Source organism: Penicillium canescens, assembly GCF_028828765.1.
Source record: "Penicillium canescens strain IBT 15451 chromosome Unknown utg000011l_segment0_segment0, whole genome shotgun sequence".
Lineage (NCBI taxonomy): Eukaryota > Fungi > Ascomycota > Eurotiomycetes > Eurotiales > Aspergillaceae > Penicillium > Penicillium canescens.
In genome coordinates, this window is record NW_026703973.1 from 2,794,588 (window position 1) to 2,816,754 (window position 22,167).

Here is a 22,167-nt window from a genome sequence, read left to right on the forward strand (position 1 = left end):
ATAATTCCAGGCGACATTGAAAGGCCGAGACAGGGGATGCTGATCCTTGCACAGGGGTCGCACAGGTCGAGTGTCAGACCATCACTCGCAGCAATTGGATTTCCCCGGATCTCTGACTTGCCTTGCGTCCGATTGCCGCCCACTAGATCGCTCTGTTGCGCGCTCCCTTTGGGGCTTCATTTTTACCCGTGATCGGCTTTTTCTCCGGAACTGTGACAGGTCACGTTTTGTCTGTTGTAATGTGTGTTGGCCTCTTGACCGCATTATAAAGGCTGCAGTGTGGGACAGGTCATTGTTAGTAAATTGACATGGTGGCGTACGGAGTTGGTTGGGTTCTCGATCTTAAGTGTCAGGTCTTGGCGGGTAGATGTACTTCAGTAGGTAGACTTGGGGGTGTTTGTATCTGATCAGGTCTTGGATCTGATGAGTGATTTGTCATTATTGACACTGTTGGCTCCCAATATTCTCTAGCACTACTGTATAAACACTTCATTGAGAAACCAAATACCAACACTTCTTACTGCCTGACCATGAAGTACGGTCATGCAGTCGGGCAAGAAAGTGTTTCAAAATACACAGCCCCATTAGCAGTACAGCTACTGACATTGATGCTCAATAAAATGCCCGCGTGTACTGTATATTTGGCCTTGGAAACGGGGTACTGGACTGTGGTATACTCCTCAGCCGCAGCCCGATCCCCGACAAGATCAAAGCACTCTACTAAATGTAAACTGATGTAGTGGACTACGGTTGACTACAATAATGACTTTGGGTACAAGAACACTGCACCAGACCGCGTGCCTAGTGCAGTGTGTTGCCGCTGTGGCGGTCAAACCATGCGAGATGGATACATGCAGTTGAAGTAATTGATACATCCAGCATGTGGCAAACACAGTTGAAAGATCCTGTAGATCAAATGGATGTGTCTAGACATGCTTAACTTACCTAGCAGGCTATTGAATCCAAAATGTCCGAGTCGGAACGTTGTGTGAAGATGGTGGAGGTTGGTGGTTATATATTTCGCATCACCCGCATTGAGAACATAAGCCAGAGACTTCAACTACTTCTTCTTTCCTTTGGATAGTCGAATAATGTGATACACCATAACTGACTGTTCGTCTACGAAATCCTACACAATGACTAATTTCTATCAATTTTGCATGTTAGTGCCTAGGTGGCTATGATGTGACTTGGTTAGGCGCCCACTTAAGCTTCAAGTGTAACGCACCACCACTACATCAATCCCTACTTTGGATTGTTTGTTTTCCACCAAAATGGTTGTCTATGATTCAAGGTTCGTTGACGCGTATAACAGGCTTTTTTTTCGGAGTACTGTGCATGAATCTAATCTCGTATCACTGATCACTGAGACATTTTCTGCTTACAGGTAGGTATTAGTGCCATAGCGCCTATTGTGTCACCCAGGCACGAGTCACTATTGTGAACGTGAAAGTGAACGTGAACATGACACAAATATCAATATGAACATGACCATGAACATAGTGGACCTGCCATTATACTAACAGCATATGTTCTAGCCCATAACTAACGTTAAGGGGGAAAACAAGGAAATGAGTCCCCAGAGGGTCCGATCTCCAGGCACCAACACCTGATTGGCTCCCCCCTGTGGCCTGACCGTTCGTTGGTGACCAGGCAACGCTAAGCCCTGATCAGCTTAGCTCTGGTTAACAATAGAATTCTAGGTCTCTCCTCCCTTTCTCCCCTTTCTGCTTTCCCTTCATTCTCCTCCTCCATTCCTTTCCCTATCGCAGGTGTTTGCTTCACTCTTTTGGCTCACCTTGCTGTTCACTCTTTACTAGGTTCACTCTTTGGCGTCTAGCCAGTTTGATACCCCTTTCCCCCCCCATTCCACTGTTTATTACCCCCCGGATTGAATCCGTGTCACTCGTTAAAACATCGACGATCTTTCCAAATCAAACGATTTTCGATACATCCTCACTTTGTATCTGACGCTAATCGACAATTTACAATCGACAATCAACAAACAAAGTTCGACATCCGATATCCGACTACACTGCCAATATGATGAACATATTCCCCCGACTCGTCGCCCGTGATGACAGTAATGGTGGACTCTCCAACGCTATGGTCGACCTTCTGATTGCTCTCCTCGTTCTGGTTCTGCTCGCCCTGGCCCTCGTGGGTGGTCTTATGGTCCTCCGCCGCAAGCGTAACACTCGCAAGGAATCTCTGCTCCCAGTCTACAACGGACAAAGCCCTCCCAACAACCGCCGCTTAACCATTTCCACAAATAAGACCGACTCCGTCCTAGTGTATGACGAGAAGCGCAACCTCATGGAGAACTCCGACAGCCCACCACCCAGTCCCGTGCCTGAGATTCGCATCACATTCCCCGAAGAAGAAGATGAGAGCGGCAAACGCAAGTCTGGCCGTATGGTGATAGTTCGCATCAGTGATGCCGGCAGTGTCGGCCTGGAGCCTTGCCACGAAGAGCTCCCACCCTACCAGACCAGCGACGCCGATCGCTTTCAGTCCCTCGACATTGAGCGTATGGGCGGTTTGAAGGAGAAGGAAATGAAGACATACTCCTAGAGGAACATTGGTACCCAACTTAGCCATTGAGCTTGCCCGCAGAGCCGCTCACCTCGAACCCTTCTTCGACGACTTCCCAAAAGCATGACCACCCTCCAACATCTTCTCCGATTCTACCTCTTTACATACCTATTCCCTGATCTAGCCTGACGGCTTGCACATATGCGGATTCAGTCTCTGTTCCAACCCGGCCTACCTCATGGAGCTATCATCTCCATCGGATACCTCGGCCCACCTGTACACGGAAGCTGGATCATTCATAGCGAGGGCCTGCCGATTTTTTTGTTTTCTGCTTTCTGGCGTTTGATTCTTGAGCCTGGTCCCCCATGTCCCTTTCAACCCTGCCACGTTCCTAGGGTCCGAAATACATGCACGCCACTTTTCTGCTTCTTTCTCTTCTTCACACCCCTTTTAGGGAGTCCTAGTTTGTTTCTTTTAGGACCCCCTCTACTTTACTTTCTTACCTTATTATGTGCCTTTTCTTCGGTACCCGGCAGCTGGATAATGTATGTACTTAGTCCTCCTATGTTTTGCCATGGCAAACCTGCAATATCATTTTTCTGTGTGTATCTGTGTGTAGTTGTATCCACTCGGCGAATCAAAATCGCCGAGCCCGACCTCTCAACCCGTCCGTTCCGCGACGTCAGGGAACTTCGGCCTCTTTTTTCTTTTTAGCAAATTCGCTCAATTCTTCCACTGGCTTAGCGATGTACATGTTATAGCTTTACGATCCATAGGGAAGCCGTTCCACAGACGAGCACAGAAAGGGGTTCGACCTCCGCAACTATACCTCCGCCCTCAACCCTCCACCTATACCTTCCCCTCTCCACTTCGAATGGACCTTGCCTGACCCGGTTCTCTCGGCTCAATCCGTGCTTGCGCTTGCTCCGGCTTCCCTGCCCTCGAAAACTATCTTCGGACACCGTGTCCCCCCTCCCGGACCACTCTAGCCTCTAGTGTCCGTTGGCTCTATCTCACAATACCAGACCGCGATCTGGCGCCCCGTTTACGCCCGATCTCAGACGTTCGAACGCGCCCTTTACCGTGGAAATGGTTGCGAATCCTGCTTCAGGGGCTGCGGGGACTGGCTCGAAGCCCAATGCCTCCAAACACGGTCTCTCGGCTTCTGGGCCTCGAAGCCCGGCCGCGCAGTCCAGGCGCAAACAAACGGGAGTGTTAGATCAGAAGGCGCTGGCGCTGGAGGATGAGTTTAAGACGAAGCACCTTGGTGTGCTGGGTGTTCTGGCGTGGATAATGTGAGTGGGTTGTTTCCAGGTTTGGCGGAGCTTCAAGCTTGTAACTGGACGAGTTTGAGAAGAATGCTGAGCTGACATTGGGTAACTGCAGGCTTTTGCATGTTGCAGGTATATATCTGTTCACAAAGGGTTTCCTTCTCACGCGCATGGTTTTGGAGAATAAATCATCATGCGAGGTTCTACCCTTCGAAGAAGTCCTTGCTCAACCGCACTCGACCGCGCTGGGAAATAGACAGGAAAAGGGTTGCTGGCACGAGAAAACTTTTGACAAAGCTATTGTTATCATTATCGATGCTCTTCGCTACGACTTTACCGTGCCCTTTGCCTCAAAGGACGAGAGTGAAACTGCCCACCTTTTCCACGACAATATCCCAGTACTCTACGAGACGGCTTTCCAAAACCCGGCTAACGCCTTTCTTCTCCCGTTCATCGCTGACCCCCCGACAACAACCCTGCAGCGCCTGAAAGGCCTGACAACGGGTACCCTGCCCACCTTCATCGACGCAGGATCCAACTTCGCTGGGACAGCCATTGATGAGGACAATCTCGTTGCTCAATTGCACCACGCCGGGAAGAGTCTAGTCCACCTCGGCGATGATACTTGGCATTCCCTGTTCCCAGGTTACTTCAATGAGAATCTCACACATGCATATGATTCGTTCAATGTGTGGGATCTACATACGGTCGACAATGGCGTCACAGAGCATCTCTTCCCACTGCTTCATCCCGAGAATAGTACCAAGTGGGATGTGATCTTTGGTCATTATCTCGGTGTGGATCATGCCGGCCATCGGTACGGTCCCAACCATGCTGCCATGGCATCCAAGCTACAGGAAATGGACCGTGTTATTCGGCGGATTATCGCAGCCCTTGATGATAAGACTCTCCTTGTCGTAATGGGTGACCACGGTATGGACGCCAAGGGCGACCATGGCGGCGAGTCTGATGACGAGGTCGAGGCTGCGTTGTGGATGTACTCCAAGCGTGGTATCTTCGGCCGAACGAGCCAGAACACAGTCCTCCCACCCAAGTTCGCTCGTGATCGCTTCGTGCCTCAAATTGACCTCGTTCCCACACTGTCCTTGCTCCTTGGAATGCCCATCCCATTCAATAACCTGGGCTCGCCCATCGAAGAAGCTTTCTCCGGCGCTGGTGGTAAGAACTGGGCCAACTTGGCTACTGTTAACCGCTTGACTTCGGCTCAGGTTAAGAGATATCAGCACCAGTATGGCATTGCCAGAGGTGCTGGTGATGACGAGGAGTCTATGCTGCTTTATTCTGCTGCTGAACAGGAGTGGAAGTCTGCTTCCAAGAGCTTTTCGTCTAAGTCGAGTGCTGCCCGCGCTAGCAATGAGCTTTACCGCAAACACCAGCGGCACACTCTGGATGTCTGCCGTGGCCTATGGGCTCGGTTCGATGTGCCTAGTATGATTCAGGGAGTCGTGATTCTCTTCGCGGGAATTGTTCTGCTGGTTATCTATGCACGAGGCCTGAAGATGGATCGGACCCAGCTCACTCCTCGCTTGCTTTCGTTCGCGGGGGCTGGTGCTGGTGTCGGTGCCGTTTCTGGTTCTGTTTTGGCATTGGTGGGTTTGACTGAGATGACCATCATTGATTCCGCTGTGCTTCTGGCTGCGGCTGGAAGCATTATTGGAGCTCTGCCGGCCATTGTCAAGAAGCCCGCGAACCTGACTGTGCCACTTCCCAATGGCATGTGGGGTTGGCTTGCGTTCTTCTTCACTGTCTCCCAGTCCATTGGATTTGCTTCCAACTCATACACCATCTGGGAAGATGAGATCCTGCTTTTCTTCCTTACTACCTTTGGTGTATGCGCGGGTATCTCGTCCATGCGCCAGAAGCAGACCACAGATCGCGTCCTCGGTGTATATCATTCCGTCCTCTTCGTGATCCTAGGCCGCATTGCATCCTTCTCTCGCCTCTGCCGTGAGGAGCAAATGCCATTCTGTCGCTCGACCTACTACGCCTCCTCGACCTCTTCCATCTCCGCCCCCTGGCAACTCGCGATCCCCTTCCTGGTTACCCTCTTCCTCCCCAGCGTAGTCCGCTCCTTCTACGCCGGCTCCAAGTCATACGAAGGCGCCGCCTCTCTCTGGATCGGCTTCGCCTTCCGCCTCGGCCTCTTCATCACCTCCCTCTTCTGGATGCTCGAAGGCGCCGACGACGGCGAGTGGCTGCCCCTCAGCAAAGAAACCCTTAAATCCGTGCGCGTTTTCCTCGCCCAACTCGTCCTAGCTCTCGCCTTCGCCGCCGGCACAGGTGCATACCTCTACTCCAAGCCCTGCGTCAGCATCAACGTAACAAAAGCAACCGAAGACCCCAATGCCCCCCGGCCCCCATAATCGCCGGCCAACAACAAGGTCCCCGAACAACAGTGACAATTCTCGGCTTCGGCAACGTCTACGGCACCCGCTTCTTCTTCCTAGTAATCAACTTCGCCCTGGCAGTCATCCTCATGCAAAAGCCAATGGGCCAAGGCGCCATCGCCCTCCTCCTCTGTCAAATCCTCTCCCTCCTCGAAATCTTAGACACAAACGCCCTAACAATGTCCAACTCCTCCATCGGTCCAGTCATCCTAGGCGTTCTGGGCTCCTTCTATTACTTCAAAACAGGCCACCAAGCAACCCTCAGCTCCATCCAATGGGAAACGGCCTTTATCCCCCTCTCAACAATCAAATACCCCTGGTCCCCGCTTCTCGTTATACTCAACACCTTCGGCGCTCAAATATTAGCTGCCATCGCTGTCCCCCTCACCGTCCTCTGGAAACGTCCCCTGCAAACTCACGACCGCGTGCCTGCCTCTGAACCGTCCAAAAACCCGGCTACACGGCTCCTCTCCGATGTCGTTCAAGCTGCTGGTACCCATATCCTCTATCTGGCAACGATCAATCTCGCCACGACTATGTGGGCTGGCCATCTCCGTCGCCATTTGATGCTCTACCGCATCTTCAATCCGCGATTTATGATGGGATCGGCTGTCTTGGCGGTTGTGGATGCTGTCTTGATGATTGTTGCTGTTGGTGGTGTTCGTTGGAGTACGCTTAGCGTTGGTGAGGTCTTTGGTTGGTGATGTTGATGGTGATTGCCGTTTTGCATTTCTTCTAAAAAGCATTGCGCTTGGTATTCCCCCCTTGCCACTGTCATATCGTATCACTTCAATTTCCTTCTCTTTTTTCTCTGTTTGATCCCTCCCATCTTCTGTGTTGGCGCGCTTCTGCTTCCGCGCTGCGCTGTAACTGTGTACATGCGCTTTTTCCTATCTATCTTGTATTACCTACCCTACCTACTTATCCCTTCCCTTCCTTCTTTACCTTATCTCTTTCTTTATCATTTGGTTCTACTATGTGTTGGTACCTATAGATTTATAACTATAATCATAGTCAGAAAAGTCATATATAACCCCCGAATAAGTAGATCTTACATAGCCATTCTGTACATAGGCAACTGATTTTCTATATTCCAGGGACGAGAAAATAGTATATCTACAATGTGAACCCTCTAAATGTCTGAACAGTTAGCAAGAGCACTATGTATACCTTATCGACCAATGCATTCAGCCACCACCGATGACGAGTCAGAGAAGCTTGTATAATCAATGGCTCTAAAATGGCAATTGGCAAAGACCTACGTATCTAACCCTCTCACTTTTCTGGCAAAGCTATCAGAGCAAGTGGAATTTCCGGACCTAGTCTTACGCTGTTGCAATTTAGTCCATTGATAATATGGGCAATCGGGACTATGGCAACGCTTTCCAGGGGTCTTTCTTCCGTGTTCTCTCGGAACTGATGTGTCGGTCTTCATAGAATTTGGAATTGAGGACTAACGTTATATGAGTTAGTACATTGCTGTTTCCCCCCGGTCAGATCTTTAGCGGTACCTTTTGGTGTTCAGAGGAGCCTTGCTGTGTTATACATTGTTGTCAAGATAGAAAATCGATGTAGATGTAGATTTATAACTTTGATCATTGTCTGAAAAGTTAAACATATTCTAACTAAGGTGGTCTTACACAATCATTTTGTAGACAGGCAACATGTCATCTATATCCCAGGAAAAAGATAATAATATCCATAGAACATAATGAACTCTAAATATGTGGGTAGCTAGCGAGAGGACTCCATACATCTCACCGACGCACGAAAATATAGAAAATGAATAAAGAAATGAATAGATTTCACAAACTAAAAAGCCCTATCCTAATCCTAATCGCGACAATCGCTCGCAGAACATAAATAGGAAAAGGGACAGAAGAAACAAAACAACAACTTTTGGGGCAGAGGGGTATTCACAAATGCGACAATTGTCTGACATCACGAAAAAAACACAATATGATGTACATGAAGTCGTTTCTGGGGTCATTTTTCATAGAGAGTGGTTCTGTCGTTTATTTTTTGAAAGGGAGGGAGGTGCTTGGGGAAGAAGGATTAGAGGAAGGAAGGGATATGGTGAGTGGGGAGTGTTGGGGGGTTTTCAAGATAGGGTAGATAGGTAAATGAAAGAAGTGGAAAGGAGAGGGGACAGAGAAAGGGGGAGGGGGTTTGTGTTTGGAGAGACGGAGGGAGGGAAAGAGAGAAATATGATCGGTTAATCAGTGTTGAAGTTGACTTCAGGGCTTCCAGGCAAATGGCAAATCAGCGGGCCCATCGGGAGAAGTCCAGGTTCTGTAGAATGTTTGTGTCTGCCGCTGCATTCCACTCCGCCGCAAAGTCGGTCTGCACCTGGGGAGCACGCGAGGGCAGCTCCTCAGAGAAGATGTTGGCCTTGGTACCACGACGCTGGCCAGGGTAAGCTCCTTCGGCGGGTTCAGAGGGTTGCGCCTGGGCTGTGAGAGCACGCTCGCGAACCTTCTTGATTTCACGTAGACGAGTGCGCCAGGAGGTGGTGTGCTCGCCACCCTTGTTATTCCAGACAAGCGAGAAGACGGACGCGTTGAGCGCAAGAATGCGCACAAAGGCTGCCAGATTCTTTCCGGAGATAACCTTCGGTGTTGCAGCGGGCGATACATCAGGGAATCCAGGCTTGCTCATGACATGTACGCTGTAGAAGAGCTTTTGCGGGTCGGTTTCGCCTTTGGCGTTGCCATCTTCGTCGTAAGCGATACGAGATGACGGGGTGATGACAATGTTGATGGAGTTGAACTCGGACGGGATTGTGTCAAAGTTGAAGGGCAGGTTGGATCGGTTGAACACGATGGTGACATGGTTGTTGCCGATGTTTCGTTTCTTGTTGATGCAAGCTGGGTCATGCTCAAGGTCCGTAGGCATCATCGTCGCAACGTGGTACACAATTTCGGTGACACGATCTCGCCAAGCGTAGGTGACTTCTCCGTCAGTGTCGGCATACAATCCCTGCGGATTGAATTGAGGGTTTCGAAGAGACACTTTAGTTCCCAACCCGGACAGCAGATGCTCGTAGTCCGCAGAACCCCCAGTGTTAGCTAGGATATCCGCCTCCTTTGTCTGGGCATTACCGACGTAGACAATGCCGATACGATGACCATCCACAATGTCAGTTCGATCAAAGTTGCTGATCGCACGGCGGGTGATGTCGTCTTCCGGAACCGGGATGGGCTGCATGACCGTTGGCGTAGGGAAAGCAGTCGCAGTCAATTGGAGCATGATGTGACTTGGAAGGACGGCTGTATGCATGGAGTCGGAATGTAAATGGGCGTCAAGTGTTGGAGGCACTTGATGCGGCAGAACCGGGGCAGTTCGCTGTTGATAGACGGAATATGTAGTTCCTGATGCCTGGCGCTTTGTGATTTGGGATATCCCAGATACTCCAGCACTCTCCACAGTGACAATACTCATACCGACAACCCAGGACTTCTTCGCAACTGGACCATCCTCAGGCGAAGGAGGGAATGTTTCGAAAGGAATCGTCTCTCCGAGATCCGAGTAAGCAACTCGCTGCATCAGATCAATCAAGACTTGGCTTTGTTCTTCAACCACCTCCTTGCCGTGTTCGTCATGGTAAATGAGTCTGCTTGTGATCCAGTTCACATGTTTGGGACGGTCCTGCAGTCTCAGAGACAAGAACCAGAAGACCATGACATGATAGGTAAGGTTGGAAATGTATTTGGACATGCCGTCTTGCGGAGAGGGTTCGGCAGTCTCGGCAGTTTGGGACGACTGAGCTGCTTTGTATCGCTGCTCCCTTGAGGTCTGCAAAAAGCGAATACAAATTCCAAACACGGTGCGGACTTCTTCCTCGCGCAAGTTGACGTACACATCTGGTAGCCGTGCAAGCAAAGCCAGGAACTCCAAGATATGAACAGCGATGTTCGACATGGTGATCACCTTGGACATTCTATCAAGAATGCTGGTCAGTGACTTAGTCACCGACATGGGGATTTCATAACAACAGAGTGACAGGGCTTGGATGCAACCGCGGGAGGTACCACCCCATGATCCGATGATACCCTGCATGAAAGCACGAACAAGATCATCCTCTTCACTCTTGGCAAAGTGCTGATGATAACTGACGAGCATACAAAGCGCATCAAAGATACATGCAGCTACATCGCTCTTTTTCAACCCAGTGATCTCAGGAGGTTCATGGAAAGTCCCGTTCTTGACTTGATCACAGAGAATGCTGCGCAAGAGCGTGATTTGAGGAATGGCATCTCTGAAAAAGTCTTTGTTACCAAGCTGAGGACCCAGATGAGTAAGAACATAGCTGTAGACATCCCAGTCGGTCTCTCGTTGTAGCAGGCTGATTACAACCTCGAGCCACATCTTGACCTTCAAAACTCCTGTGGTACCTAGTCCTGGCGCATTCAACTTGGCTGACTCCGGACTGGTTGCCTCCGGGTGCGTGTATGCAAAGACAACAGGGCTGGACTCCCCAGGTGGTTGCTCAGGAAGTACTTGTAGGAGAGCATATGTCCACGATGGAGCAGTCAGCTTCGATCCACGGGCAGCGATAGAACCACGCCCCGGAGCCGACTTCGATATCGATGTCTCTCTTGTTGGAAGCTTTCCGCTGAGAGTGCCTGGGAATGGATCGTGCTGGGGAGCTTCGCGGGTAGGACTATCGCCGGGGGCTTGTAGTTTAGAACCACCGTCGAGGTTTCGACCCAAAACGTTCATCAGGAAGTCACTTTCCGAGGTGGATATGACTGTCACAGACCCGGCCGAATCACATCGCAGTCGGAAGAGTAGCTTCAGGACAGTGAGTCGGGAGTCCGTCGGGCGGTTTGCAGACTGTGCAATATCGAGGAGCGCCTCAAATACCATCACGGCTTTGGTGGAAGAGTGGTTCAAGGCACGAAGCATCATCTTCACAAGACCCACAGCGCAGACGTTTGTCAGACTTAACTCCAAAACACTCGCGCTCGTGGTGGATGTACGGCGGGGAGGAGATGCGTAGCTTGAAGTATCGCGTGGGTCGTCTGGGTTCGAGTCCCCCTGCATTGGCGCTCCGATAACGCCGATCAATAACTTGAACGTTTCGTCATCGCTATGTTGTATGGCCGGGTCAGTCAGCAACGAGACCAGCGACTCCAGGAAAAGAAGATCATGCTCCGCCGAGAAATCTCTCAGCAAAAGGTTGAGAAGACCGTGCTCCTGGGAGAAAATCGAAGCTTCATGACCCGAAAGAGCTCCTTTCAGCGTGTCCAAGGCTAGAATGCGGATGTCCGAGCTTTGTTTACGAGGCTGAACAAATCGCTCAATAAGTTCACGGCAATGCCGAACCCAGGCCAAATCTTCGCGGGGCTCACAAAGTTTGTCCTCTCTCATCAAGTGAATGATGAGTTCAGCCTGTGTAGGCTCAATATGCTGGTAGCTCTTCATGAGGAACCGACCAGCGTGCTGCTTTTGCTCTTGGTTGAGTTGTTCCCACTGGGTTTCAAGAATGGAAGCTATCAGATTGAGATTTGTAAGAATGTAGGATTTGATGTCGTCGGTGGGTTTGGAACTCGTTGAAATGGGAGATATGGCTGACTCTTCCACAACTCTGCGAGAGCACAATATGAGAAGGTCGGCGAACGCGTTCCAATCACGTGCCAAGGCAACACGAAGATAGTCTCCTTCTAGGATGTTCAGACATAAATCCAAGATGTCTGAATCCACCCGGCTATCGTCCTTCTGGGCAATCACTTGCAATGACTCTATTAGCCGATCAAAGGGAAGCTGGGGCATGCCATCTTGACCGTAGGCACGGACAAAATCAGAGAACACGTAAACAGTGCCACGAAGCACATTCATGTTACGAGTTTGTTCAACAGCACACGATTCCCTTAAGAACTTGTGGAGAGTGTTCACCATTTCTGCCTGTCTGCGAGACTTGGCTAGACTGCGCACCGCTCGAGATGTGGGCCCAGAAAGTGACTTTACCGATGCGTGAATGCTGCAAAGGACTTCCAGGAGAATTGGAAAGCTTGCATCAGGTACGTCGGCATACATGATCACCGCATCAAATACAGACAAAGAGTTTTTGATGTCGGCTGCGACGCTGGTTCTCCTGCATGTGGTGAACGACTCTGTGAGAAGCATTTCAATCTCCTCCTGAGTTGGCTTCTTCCGCTGCAGAGTGATCAGGTCCACTGCAAACTGGAATAGATCTCCCAAGGCTGCTTCATCCTGACTGATACCGTTCAGTTTGATGACCTTCCCTTTCTTTGCCTTCGATCGCGCTGATGCGATAACTTCATAGAGAGGAACAATCCATGAGGAGATGATATGGAGGATCGAAGAATTAGTGAAATCCAATTTCCTGCCATGATCGGATAAAGAGATCAAGGCTTGCACGCGCGCAGAAATCACATCAGGCGCAGTCGGGGCGGCTATCGATTCAAACACCTGGCGCCTAGCTGCTGGAGACAGATCCTGACGTGCTGCGATTGCCTCCAGTAACTGGGCGCCACTTCTCTGGGCATCCAAGTCACGTTCATGACGCAAGAGATACTCGGCTGCTTCCCATAGCACCACGGACTGCTCGGAGCTGAACCAGGGCAGGGTTTTTGATAAATTTTCGGCCTCCTCAATCGCCCGAGTCAAGTTTTGGGTTTGCGACAAGTTTTGGAAGGACGTGTCGAAGTCCGGGCCACTGGGAGTGTCCGACGAACTCGACACGACACTGCCACGATGCATTGATTCGAGACCGTGTACAAGCCGATTGGCGCCGCGACTGTCTGTATGTGATAGCGAATCGCTACTGCTTTCTTGCAAGGAAACCGGGGAATGCGATTTGGGTCGGCCGACACCTAGCGTCTTGAAGACATCTGCGAAAGTAGACGAGGGCTTGTGTTGAGGTACTGGTGGAACATCCTCGGAAGACATCTGCCCAATGGCAGAGATGATATAAGTTCAGGTGTACGCGGTGTCTAGTCTAAACTAGGAACCAAGTCAGTATATATGGCATCATTTATGGTAGAGCCGATGGGCGGATAAATTATCCGCCTCCATTGGCGTTATTGGGAGGCTTTTACCTTTGCAAATCGACAAAGAGCGCTTTACCGCATGGGCAGCTGCTAGCAACAGAACTCCCACATGTATAGACAGAAACGGCTGACGAGCTGGAAGTGGAGAATCGGAAGGTATCGAGAGCAAACAACACTGATCGGCAGTGAAGAACAAAGGATGAATATCACCGGAGCCCCACCAGGTCGATGACAAGCAAGTAATGTGATGCCAACTGAGGGGGAATCAGGTGGGCGGGCTATGGGATCACCGGAAATGAGGTTATTCCAGCCCAACCTTGAAAGTCACCTGATGCTACTTATCTCACCGCCAAATGTATGTGGTTATAAAATTTTAGGCGGTGAGGTGCATCACTTCTTTGTCACGTGAGCTACTCACCGCCTATCGGGCAGGCAGAAAAAGTCAGAACGGAAATCTGCAAAGTGGGGGGCGGTGAACCACAGGTAGCGATTTACAGCTTCATTTTTTTCGATTTTCATTCTCTCTTCCCCCCCCGGCAGAAGCCAGGAACGGCACCCTACATTTATTTTTCCCAAGGGTTATTAGTGGCAATCGTGATTCTTTTTTAAATCAATCTCAGTCCTCATATTTCTTGTCTCGACCGCTTTATTCACCTCATCGTCAGGATGAAGTACGTCGTGGTCTCCGGAGGTATTTATGACTCATTCTCCTTTGAAGAAACAGTAACTCATATGCGTATTATAGGTGTCATCAGTGGCATTGGGAAGGGCGTGATTGGTACGATCCTTTCAATCGAGCAGTGAAGAACCCCTTTTTAATACTATGTGCAGCCTCGAGTACCGGTTTGCTGCTGAAGACTCAGGGAGCCCGAGTCACCTCCATCAAGATCGACCCTTACATGAACGTCGATGCGGGAACCATGGCCCCAACTGAGTATGTGGATTCTCAATCTCGATCTCTGAATATTGTTCCTGATAGCGATTTAGGCACGGAGAGGTGTTCGTACTGAACGATGGTGGTGAGGCGGATCTCGATCTCGGAAACTACGAGCGGTAAGTTGTTGCCCTGTTACACGAAGTCAAGCGACGAGAACCTGATAGTTTGGTCGACTATAGATACCTCGGAGTAACCCTTGGAAGAGATAACAACATCACAACTGGAAAGGTCTACAAGCATGTGATCGAGAAGGAGCGCCGGGGTGACTATCTTGGACGCACGGTCCAGATTGTGCCTCACTTGACGGACGCTATCCAGGAGTGGATCGAGCGTGTGGCAAGAACCCCTGCCGATGATACCAATGAGGAGCCTGATGTTTGTGTTATCGAACTCGGTGGTACTCTTGGTGACATTGAGAGTGCTCCTTTTGTTGAGGCTCTTCGTCAGCTGCGTCGTCGCGCTGGCAAGAACAACTTTGTCCAGATCCACGTTTCCCTGGTTCCTGTCATTCATGATGAGCTGAAGACCAAGCCTACCCAGCAGGCTATCCGGGACGCTCGCTCAGCTGGTTTGAGTCCGGATCTGATTGCATGCCGTTGCGAGCGGCCTCTCGACAAGGCCACCATCGACAAGATCGCCATGTTTTGCCAGGTTGAGCCAGAGCAGGTGATTGGCGTGCACAATGTCAACTCGACCTACCACGTTCCTCTGCTCCTCGAGCAGCAAGGGTTCCCCAATGTCCTGGGCAGCCTCCTCAACATGAGCAAGGTGGAGATCCCTCAGGCTCAGTTGACCAAGGGTCAAAGCACTTGGAAACAGTGGAAGACCCTTACGACTGCGCAAGATCACACCTTTGAAACAGTCAACATTGCTCTGGTTGGAAAGTATGTGTCTCTTCACGACTCTTACTTGTCCGTTATCAAGTCATTGGAGCACGCGGCTATGGCTTCTCGCCGCAAGCTCAACATTATCTGGGTTGATGCCTCCCACCTTGAGACCGAGTGGGAAGAGACCAACTCCAAGGAATACCACAAGGCCTGGTATGACGTCCACACTGCCAACGGTATCTTGGTGCCAGGAGGCTTCGGTACCAGAGGTACCGTTGGAATGATGCGCGCTGCCCACCACGCCCGTACCAAGAACAAGCCCTACCTCGGTATCTGCCTGGGTATGCAGATTGCTGTCATTGAATACGCCCGCAATGTCCTCGGGCTTGAGGGAGCCAACTCTGTCGAACTCGACGAGCGTACCTCCCACCCAGTCGTGGTGTACATGCCCGAAATCGACCAGGTGAACCTCGGTGGAACCATGCGCCTGGGTTCCCGCCCTACTCTCTTCCAGGAGAACAGCGAATGGTCCAAGCTTCGCTCTCTCTACGGACTTGAGCGTACTTCCATCGATGAGCGTCACCGCCACCGCTACGAGGTGAACCCTGAGTACATCGAGAAGCTGCAGGATGCCGGTCTCCACTTCATCGGCAAGGATGACCTTGGTGAGCGTATGGAGATTGTCGAACTGAAAGAGCACCCCTGGTTCGTGGGTGTTCAGTTCCACCCCGAGTACATTTCTCGTGTTCTAGCACCCAGCAAGCCCTTCCTTGGCTTCGTCTCTGCTGCGGCTGGTTGCTTTGATCAGGTCAAGAACATGTCGCAGGCGAAGGAGATGGACTTGGCTAACGGCGTTGCCAACATTATTATCTAAGCATATTGATGGTTTTATGGGAGTCTGTATTTGTCACGACAAAATATTACGTTTATAGAGAATACAATCAAAATCAACACTTATTTGATTACCACAATTATCACGATAGACTTGTAAGATAATCAAAGTTGGATGACCCTGGCTTATGCCACAACGGTTCGTCTTTGCGAAAGTTGCTTCAAGCCTGTTGACCCCCGATCAACGATAACAAGCAATGCAAGTAAATTGTGTTGGGTGCTGGTATTCAACATCATAACACAATGATAATAATTCCTTATTTATACAGCATACTATCCTGCACAGACCCATTAAAGCCAAATAACATATCATCATCAAACTGTGCATCAAAACACGCATCATTGTACCCCGGAAGAACGGAGGGTGCAAGGACACTAGGCGTCCCCAGAGGAACTGCAGAACCAGACAAAGCAGTGTAACTTGACTCATCGAACATCTGTTCGTCATTTGTCCTCGTTTGCTGTCGAATAAAGCTCTGAATAATCATGTCCATATCCAACTCCGATACCTCTGTCTCCGGTGGTGTCATCCGAGTAGGCAAAGGAGTCGGCCTGACACCCTCATTATTGGCACAAACCTCTTTTTGTAAAGCCCGTCCTTGCTCGCTGGTGTCATCATCCGATCGAGCCTCCTCATATTCCCTATGCCGGACATTCAGATCAACTCCCATGCGATCCATTAGATGCACGATGACATTCTTTGCCCGGCGGACAGCCCAGTTGGTCGCTTGGTTCTTTTGGAAAATGTCAAGACATGTCCAAAGATTTGAATGCGCTCGACTGCTTGCTTCCCTTTGGGCAGCAACTCGAACGTAAATCGTTGCGGCAACATATGTCGCATAGGAAATCAGATAGGGTGCGCGTCTAATGGAGAATGTGTGGTCGTAAGCTTGTAGGATGTGGATTATGCGAGCTGCTGCTGCCGTGCAAGTAGTGAACGAGCTGATGGCGACGGACGGATCGGTCGTGTGGAGATGCCCTTCCGCCACGAATGGTCGGTGGAGAAGTATGAGCAGCACATTGTAAAGTGCCAAAAGAGAAAGAACATGAGGTGGTGGCGTGATTTGTGTTGACGAAGGGCCGAACCGTAGATGTGTTGGCAGCTTTTCATGCCATGCCTCGAGTTGTGCATTCAAAGCATCCAGTGTGGTGACCAACTCCTGGGATGACCGGTTCGAGCTTCGCTCCGAGTAGACCTTGTTCAGGATACAGTTCAAGATCAACGATAACTTACACAGTTCGGTAAAGGTCGAGACACTGTATGCGGGCGACCCTGGGTATGACTGTACATCCGTATACGCGAAGGGTTGCCAGTGTTCAAGTTCTTCGTAGTGGTCCAAGAGTGTCAGGGAGACTTTCGTGTCAAACTCTTGTAGACTTGCAGGACGACCCTGATAAAGAGATTGAATCTTATCCACGACAAAGGCACCCCAGAACACTCGACGACGGATTTCAATATCTTCGTCCGAGAGGCGCCGCATGTTTCTCAGCATAGTAGCATCAACGTGCATGCCGAGATCGATGATCATTCTAAATGCTGTACCTGCATAGAGCCACGCAGCGCTGCGTTCGTCTCCCAATGCGAACAAAGAACTAGTCATCACCAACAGGGCCTGAATCGTGGTGATCTCACTTCGATCTAAAGCACTACCGAGAAGTTCTTTAACTCGCTGGCGGAATGTCCATCCAGCAGTGCGAACATCATCGGGATCTCGACGAACTTCGGGACGGTTGCTGAATTTTGACGCGCCGAAGTAAATTGCGTTCAGCAGGAGCTTGGAGAAATAGGGACCACCCGTCGCCATATCCCGCATAAACGCTGGGCGATAGGTAATCAAGAAGGAATGATGCTGGCGATTCCAATGTAGAGATAGGAGGTGCATTCCAAGCTCCGGGTCGACTCCATCGAAGTCCAGTTTTCCTTGTCGCAAGTTCAATGTTTCCAATTGCCCTATTTGGCTGTTAGACGGTGGCAATGACCTGGAAATCACGGGTCAGGGATCTCACGTTGGTAAGCAGCTTCTCCGATCAACTGCTTTCGAATGTGCTCTACCGGTATCTGCGGATCTATAGACCGAGGGTGGCCATGCTGATCAGTTGATGCATCGTTGAACAATGTGCTCGTGAGTCCATGATAACTCGAGTCCCCGTTTGGTGAAATGAATATCCGCGATACAGCTGACTGGCATCGATCGGCACTTGCTTCTGTACTCGGAATCTCTGACGGATGTTGTATCTGCTGTCGTGGCTGAGACGGACTGCCTCCGGTGACATCTCGTCTGTCTTCCGAGCGAGGATCCACGCGCCCAAGGTGCCGTCGAAGCTGTTCATTCTCGGCTTCAAGTTGGGATAGCCGAGCTTTTGTTGGTCTTCAAACATTTAGTGATACATAGTATTAAAGGCTGTATATTCGATGACGTACCTGGGCCTGTCGGGTCCTGATATGTAGGCGCATTCTTGCGCGTATGCCTTGCAGTTGGAGCATATCGGACGTTCGTTGTCGCAACGGAACTGCCTTGCATTAGTTCATGGCACATGAGACACCTCAGTCGGCTTGCCTTTCTGCGTCGACAAAATGCGCAGGCCTTGGCGGCCCTTCGCTTAGGCGGAGACTTTCTTTCCATCTTAGAAGCAGTCGTCAAATTGGTCTTCCGCGGGCTGAGACGGGAATATACGAGAAATGTCGCTTTTTTACTCCGCGGCAACTCTCCTTCCGTTCCCCACAATTCCCCACAAACCAACGTCTTTAAGTTAGTAAGTCCCGAAGTTTATAAGACAGCCGCCAAACACACTCACTATTCGGCTGATTGTTGCCGTTTTTCACACTATGGCTGCGCTTGTTGCTCACTCGGAGCAACCCAAGACAAAGAAACCGCGGGTAATTCATCAAATAACCCCACGCCCGGGAAAGATATACCCCGATTAACCCAGTCCAGGTTCACACGCCCCAATGGGTCTCTCTCGTGGCCGGAGGAATCGCAGGCGGAGTGGAAGCAGCCATCACGGTCAGTGTTTAGTCTCACGCAAGCCTGTGCGGCACTGATTTCCCTCGCAGTATCCATTCGAGTACTCCAAGACTCGCGTTCAGTTGTTAGACAACAGCGCTGTTCGGACGTCTAATCCACTACGCCTCATCTTCCAGGTTGCAAAGCAGGAAGGTGTTGGTGCGTTGTACACGGGCTGTTCAACTCTTGTTATCGTCCGTTTTGAATCTTGCCTCGAGCCTGACCTCATATTGATCTGAAATTAGGGAACCACGGCGAAAGCTGCTGTCCGGTTTGTGTCGTACGATACAATCCGTAATTCCCTCACTGATGACCATGGTGTCCTCTCACCCGGCCGGGGTATGTTGGCTGGAATGTTTGCAGGGGCAGTAGAAAGTGTACTGGCAGTGACACCTACGGAGAGAATCAAGACCGCACTGTCCGTGGCCCCCTATCATGGATCCTCTGTATCCTTGAGAGACATTGACATCCACGCTGACTGATTTCAACACAGAATTGACGATGCGAAAGGGGCTCGACAATTTAAATCTAGTCTGCATGCGACCAAACTATTGGTCCAAAGACATGGTATCACGGAGCTTTATCGAGGTCTTTTGTCCACAGCGATGAAGCAATCTGCCACATCTGCAGTTCGTATGGGGACGTACAATGTCCTCAAGGAGACTGCTAAAGCAAAGAACGTTAAGACGAATGTGTTCACGACTTTTGGCATCGGTGCCGTGGCAGGTGTGGTTACTGTCTACGCCACGCAACCGTTTGATACGATCAAGACACGAGCTCAGGGTGTCCAGGGAGTTGGGGTCGTTGAGGCCTCCCGGAGTGTGATTCGCGATTATGGGGTCCGTGGTTTCTGGAAGGGCAGTTCTATGCGACTTGGTCGGCTCCTTTTAAGCGGTGGCATCGTGTTCTCTGTCTATGAAGAAGTATCGGCCATATTGTCTCCCGGTGCACATAGATGATTTTAGAAATTTATAGAAAGCAGAACAAAATAGATCGGATATTTATGCTGGCAGTGGCTTTATCGAGTAATCTACAGATAAATCATGAAATAGGACAGTGTAAATCTCCATAAAGTTTTCTCCACGGTATTGCTCCAGGGAGAAAGCAGCCATGGAATAACCAGCTCGGAGAAATTACGTCCATAATTCCTTAAATGTAGCGTGATCAAATGAACTGCTTCATCCCTCGTCAAATTTACATCTTGGACCCGGATTCTTTCCTCGTGGACGGACTCGAATGTAAGATATGGGCTTCTGCTGGGACAGTTGCTCTCAATGGACCTTCTTCTTGTTTCTCTGAAACTTAATGCGTGGAGCTATTCTATACGCTATAGGTCTCAGCTTAAAGCAGTAATTCCTTCTATTATTCTCGGTAAAACACGTTGCCCTCAAAAAGCCGGCGCGCCGTTCGAAAGACCGCCACTTTATCCACGTTAACCTTCCCTTTCTGATCCATTCCCAACATTGTCTCCACGAAAATTACCCCAGCAGGGTGTCGAATGCCGGTGGGCAATGGAGACGCAATTTCATGGCCGTTCAAAGACATCCCATGCTTCGGCACTCTGTTCATTCCTTTCCTTCCTGCCAAGTCCCACGCAACCGTTCCATGAATCGATGCAGCCGCTCCGAGGCACACTGCACCAGTCAACTGGAGGCTTGCATGGGGCTTTCCCATGGTGAAAGCAAGGACCTGAAGATCTGAATCCTCGTCTTCTTCAGCCGTCGGAGACAAGAAAGCAATCTTCGGCGTCCCTCGCACTTGACCCGCTGTCTCTAAATTCTCAGCCAACCCGAATTGCACAGCCCCTGCACGGCGGATATCTTCGACGATAGACAGGAAAGCAGGCTCATCTTGGTTTGGCCAAGAGAAGGAGCCCTTGATGGAAATCGAAGATGCGTCTACGAGGACAAAGGGATTTGCAGCGTCCACCAGACTAACTCGCACCTGAAATGTTCCCGCAAAGAGAGAATCAACAGTCAGAATCTCCTGCGGTACCCCACTGGGAAACATCCGACCCGTCATGCTGCCCCCAGGGTTTAGAAATGCGACCTTTATAGGACTCGATGTGCCTTGGACACCGGGAATACAAAAGTCGCCATCTTCTTGAAAACTTCCGCCGGGAGCCACTTGGACTGTTTCCACTAATGTCTGCCCAGTGTTGGTATTGAGGATCCGAATATCGATCTGAATACATCGATCAGTAAGTTGCAATTAGACCGACGTCCATTGGAGCGCAGATGTTCTCACCTCCGTTTGTCCCGGAGTCGCCCTCACAATCCCTTCGTCAAGCGCAAAAGGTCCCACGCCAGAGGCAATATTGCCGCAGTTTCCAGTCATGTCAATCTTGGCCTGATCTGGCGCTACTTGGATGAACGTGTATTCGACATCAACGTTGGGGTCTTGAGATTTTGCAACGACTGCTACCTTGGAAGTTGTAGATGTAGCACCGCCCACCCCGTCAATCTGTCTCGCATTTCCTCCTGCAGATCCCATGGCAGATACCAGAATTGGTTCCCAGAGCTTAGTAGATTCCGGGAGGTCTTTCTGGTGGATGAAGAGACCCTTTGAAGTGCCAGATCTCATCCAAACCGCAGGAAATCCCTTTCTTGATGGCGAAGAAAGTTTTCCATTGATCTGATGGATATTGTGTAGCACGGGAGGCTCCGTGATAGTGAATGAGGTTGCTCTAGTCATGATGTTACGTAGATGCTGGGTCCCTCGCATAGGTGGTTTCTCTGGCTTTTAGCGGGCAGTGCCACGATAAATAGCTTGACCAAATATTATACCATTTTCTGTCTTTCACGCCTTGCCTCTGCCATTCTCTTGCCAAAGCTCCGTCTGTCACTTCCGTGCCCGCTCAAGCCAACCCGCGGCATCTCATATTCCGTGGATACGGTACACCATGGCCGGCCCCGTTCCCCTATATTCTCTTGATCGCCGGTCTCAAAGTTTTGTGCAGGCAATTGGTAGTGACCATAGGAAAGGCAAATTTGAAGGATAGATGCTTAGTTGGTTGGCAAACTATCTGGTTGATTTGACCTGCATATGGTTACTTTGTTTTAGATATCTACGCGCTGGTTTGCCCTCTCCCCGTTCATGCATTGCCGACTTTTGCTCAAATCTTCTCCTCTTTTAAAAGTTGTCCAAAACAAACCCCAGCTATTTTCCCTGGGGATAGAGTACGGACCAGAACAACGATATGCCACGGCGAGGTGTATCGTGAGACATAGCCACAGAGATAACAGCGTCTACATTGCGGTTTATGATCTCGGGGGTA

The 22,167-nt window shown here is 50.3% G+C and overlaps 7 protein-coding genes across 7 annotated transcripts; 4 read left to right on the forward strand and 3 right to left on the reverse strand.

Annotated features, from left to right (window-relative positions):
• Positions 1-2,043: 2,043 nt before the first annotated feature.
• N7446_013776 (uncharacterized protein) lies at positions 2,044-2,574 on the forward strand (the record flags this gene model as incomplete). The annotated part of the gene is made up of 1 exon (XM_058522516.1): positions 2,044-2,574. The coding sequence occupies one exon, from the start codon at positions 2,044-2,046 to the stop codon at positions 2,572-2,574; it is 531 nt and encodes a 176-aa protein (XP_058365993.1).
• A 704-nt stretch (positions 2,575-3,278) lies between these two features.
• Positions 3,279-6,946, forward strand: N7446_013777 (mannose-ethanolamine phosphotransferase GPI13). Its single transcript, XM_058522517.1, has 2 exons — positions 3,279-3,830; positions 3,922-6,946. Exons 1-2 carry the CDS (start codon positions 3,625-3,627, stop codon positions 6,188-6,190), a joined length of 2,475 nt encoding a protein of 824 aa, XP_058365994.1. The 5' UTR covers positions 3,279-3,624; the 3' UTR covers positions 6,191-6,946.
• A 1,530-nt stretch (positions 6,947-8,476) lies between these two features.
• On the reverse strand, positions 8,477-13,129 carry N7446_013778 (putative GTPase activating protein (Tsc2); the record flags this gene model as incomplete). Its single annotated transcript, XM_058522518.1, has 1 exon — positions 8,477-13,129. The coding sequence occupies one exon, from the start codon at positions 13,127-13,129 to the stop codon at positions 8,477-8,479; it is 4,653 nt and encodes a 1,550-aa protein (XP_058365995.1).
• A 767-nt stretch (positions 13,130-13,896) lies between these two features.
• N7446_013779 (putative CTP synthase) lies at positions 13,897-15,868 on the forward strand (the record flags this gene model as incomplete). Its single annotated transcript, XM_058522519.1, has 5 exons — positions 13,897-13,921; positions 13,976-14,008; positions 14,062-14,164; positions 14,218-14,283; positions 14,347-15,868. 5 exons carry the CDS (start codon positions 13,897-13,899, stop codon positions 15,866-15,868), a joined length of 1,749 nt encoding a protein of 582 aa, XP_058365996.1.
• A 274-nt stretch (positions 15,869-16,142) lies between these two features.
• On the reverse strand, positions 16,143-18,509 carry N7446_013780 (fungal specific transcription factor domain-containing protein; the record flags this gene model as incomplete). The annotated part of the gene is made up of 3 exons (XM_058522520.1): positions 16,143-17,836; positions 17,893-18,254; positions 18,304-18,509. 3 exons carry the CDS (start codon positions 18,507-18,509, stop codon positions 16,143-16,145), a joined length of 2,262 nt encoding a protein of 753 aa, XP_058365997.1.
• Positions 18,510-18,712: 203 nt separating this feature from the next.
• N7446_013781 (Mitochondrial carrier protein) lies at positions 18,713-19,849 on the forward strand (the record flags this gene model as incomplete). The annotated part of the gene is made up of 5 exons (XM_058522521.1): positions 18,713-18,763; positions 18,822-18,890; positions 18,941-19,084; positions 19,136-19,308; positions 19,384-19,849. 5 exons carry the CDS (start codon positions 18,713-18,715, stop codon positions 19,847-19,849), a joined length of 903 nt encoding a protein of 300 aa, XP_058365998.1.
• A 403-nt stretch (positions 19,850-20,252) lies between these two features.
• N7446_013782 (uncharacterized protein) lies at positions 20,253-21,584 on the reverse strand (the record flags this gene model as incomplete). The annotated part of the gene is made up of 2 exons (XM_058522522.1): positions 20,253-21,074; positions 21,138-21,584. 2 exons carry the CDS (start codon positions 21,582-21,584, stop codon positions 20,253-20,255), a joined length of 1,269 nt encoding a protein of 422 aa, XP_058365999.1.
• Positions 21,585-22,167: the final 583 nt, after the last annotated feature.

What these genes read in the sequence shown, in the direction of transcription:
- N7446_013777 (XM_058522517.1), top strand. Translation starts at nt 3,625, where the DNA reads ATGGTTGCGAATCCTGCTTCAGGGGCTGCGGGGACTGGCTCGAAGCCC. An exon ending in GGTGTTCTGGCGTGGATAAT is followed by an intron (nt 3,831 to 3,921) that starts GTGAGTGGGTTG and finishes GGGTAACTGCAG; the next exon opens with GCTTTTGCATGTTGCAGGTA.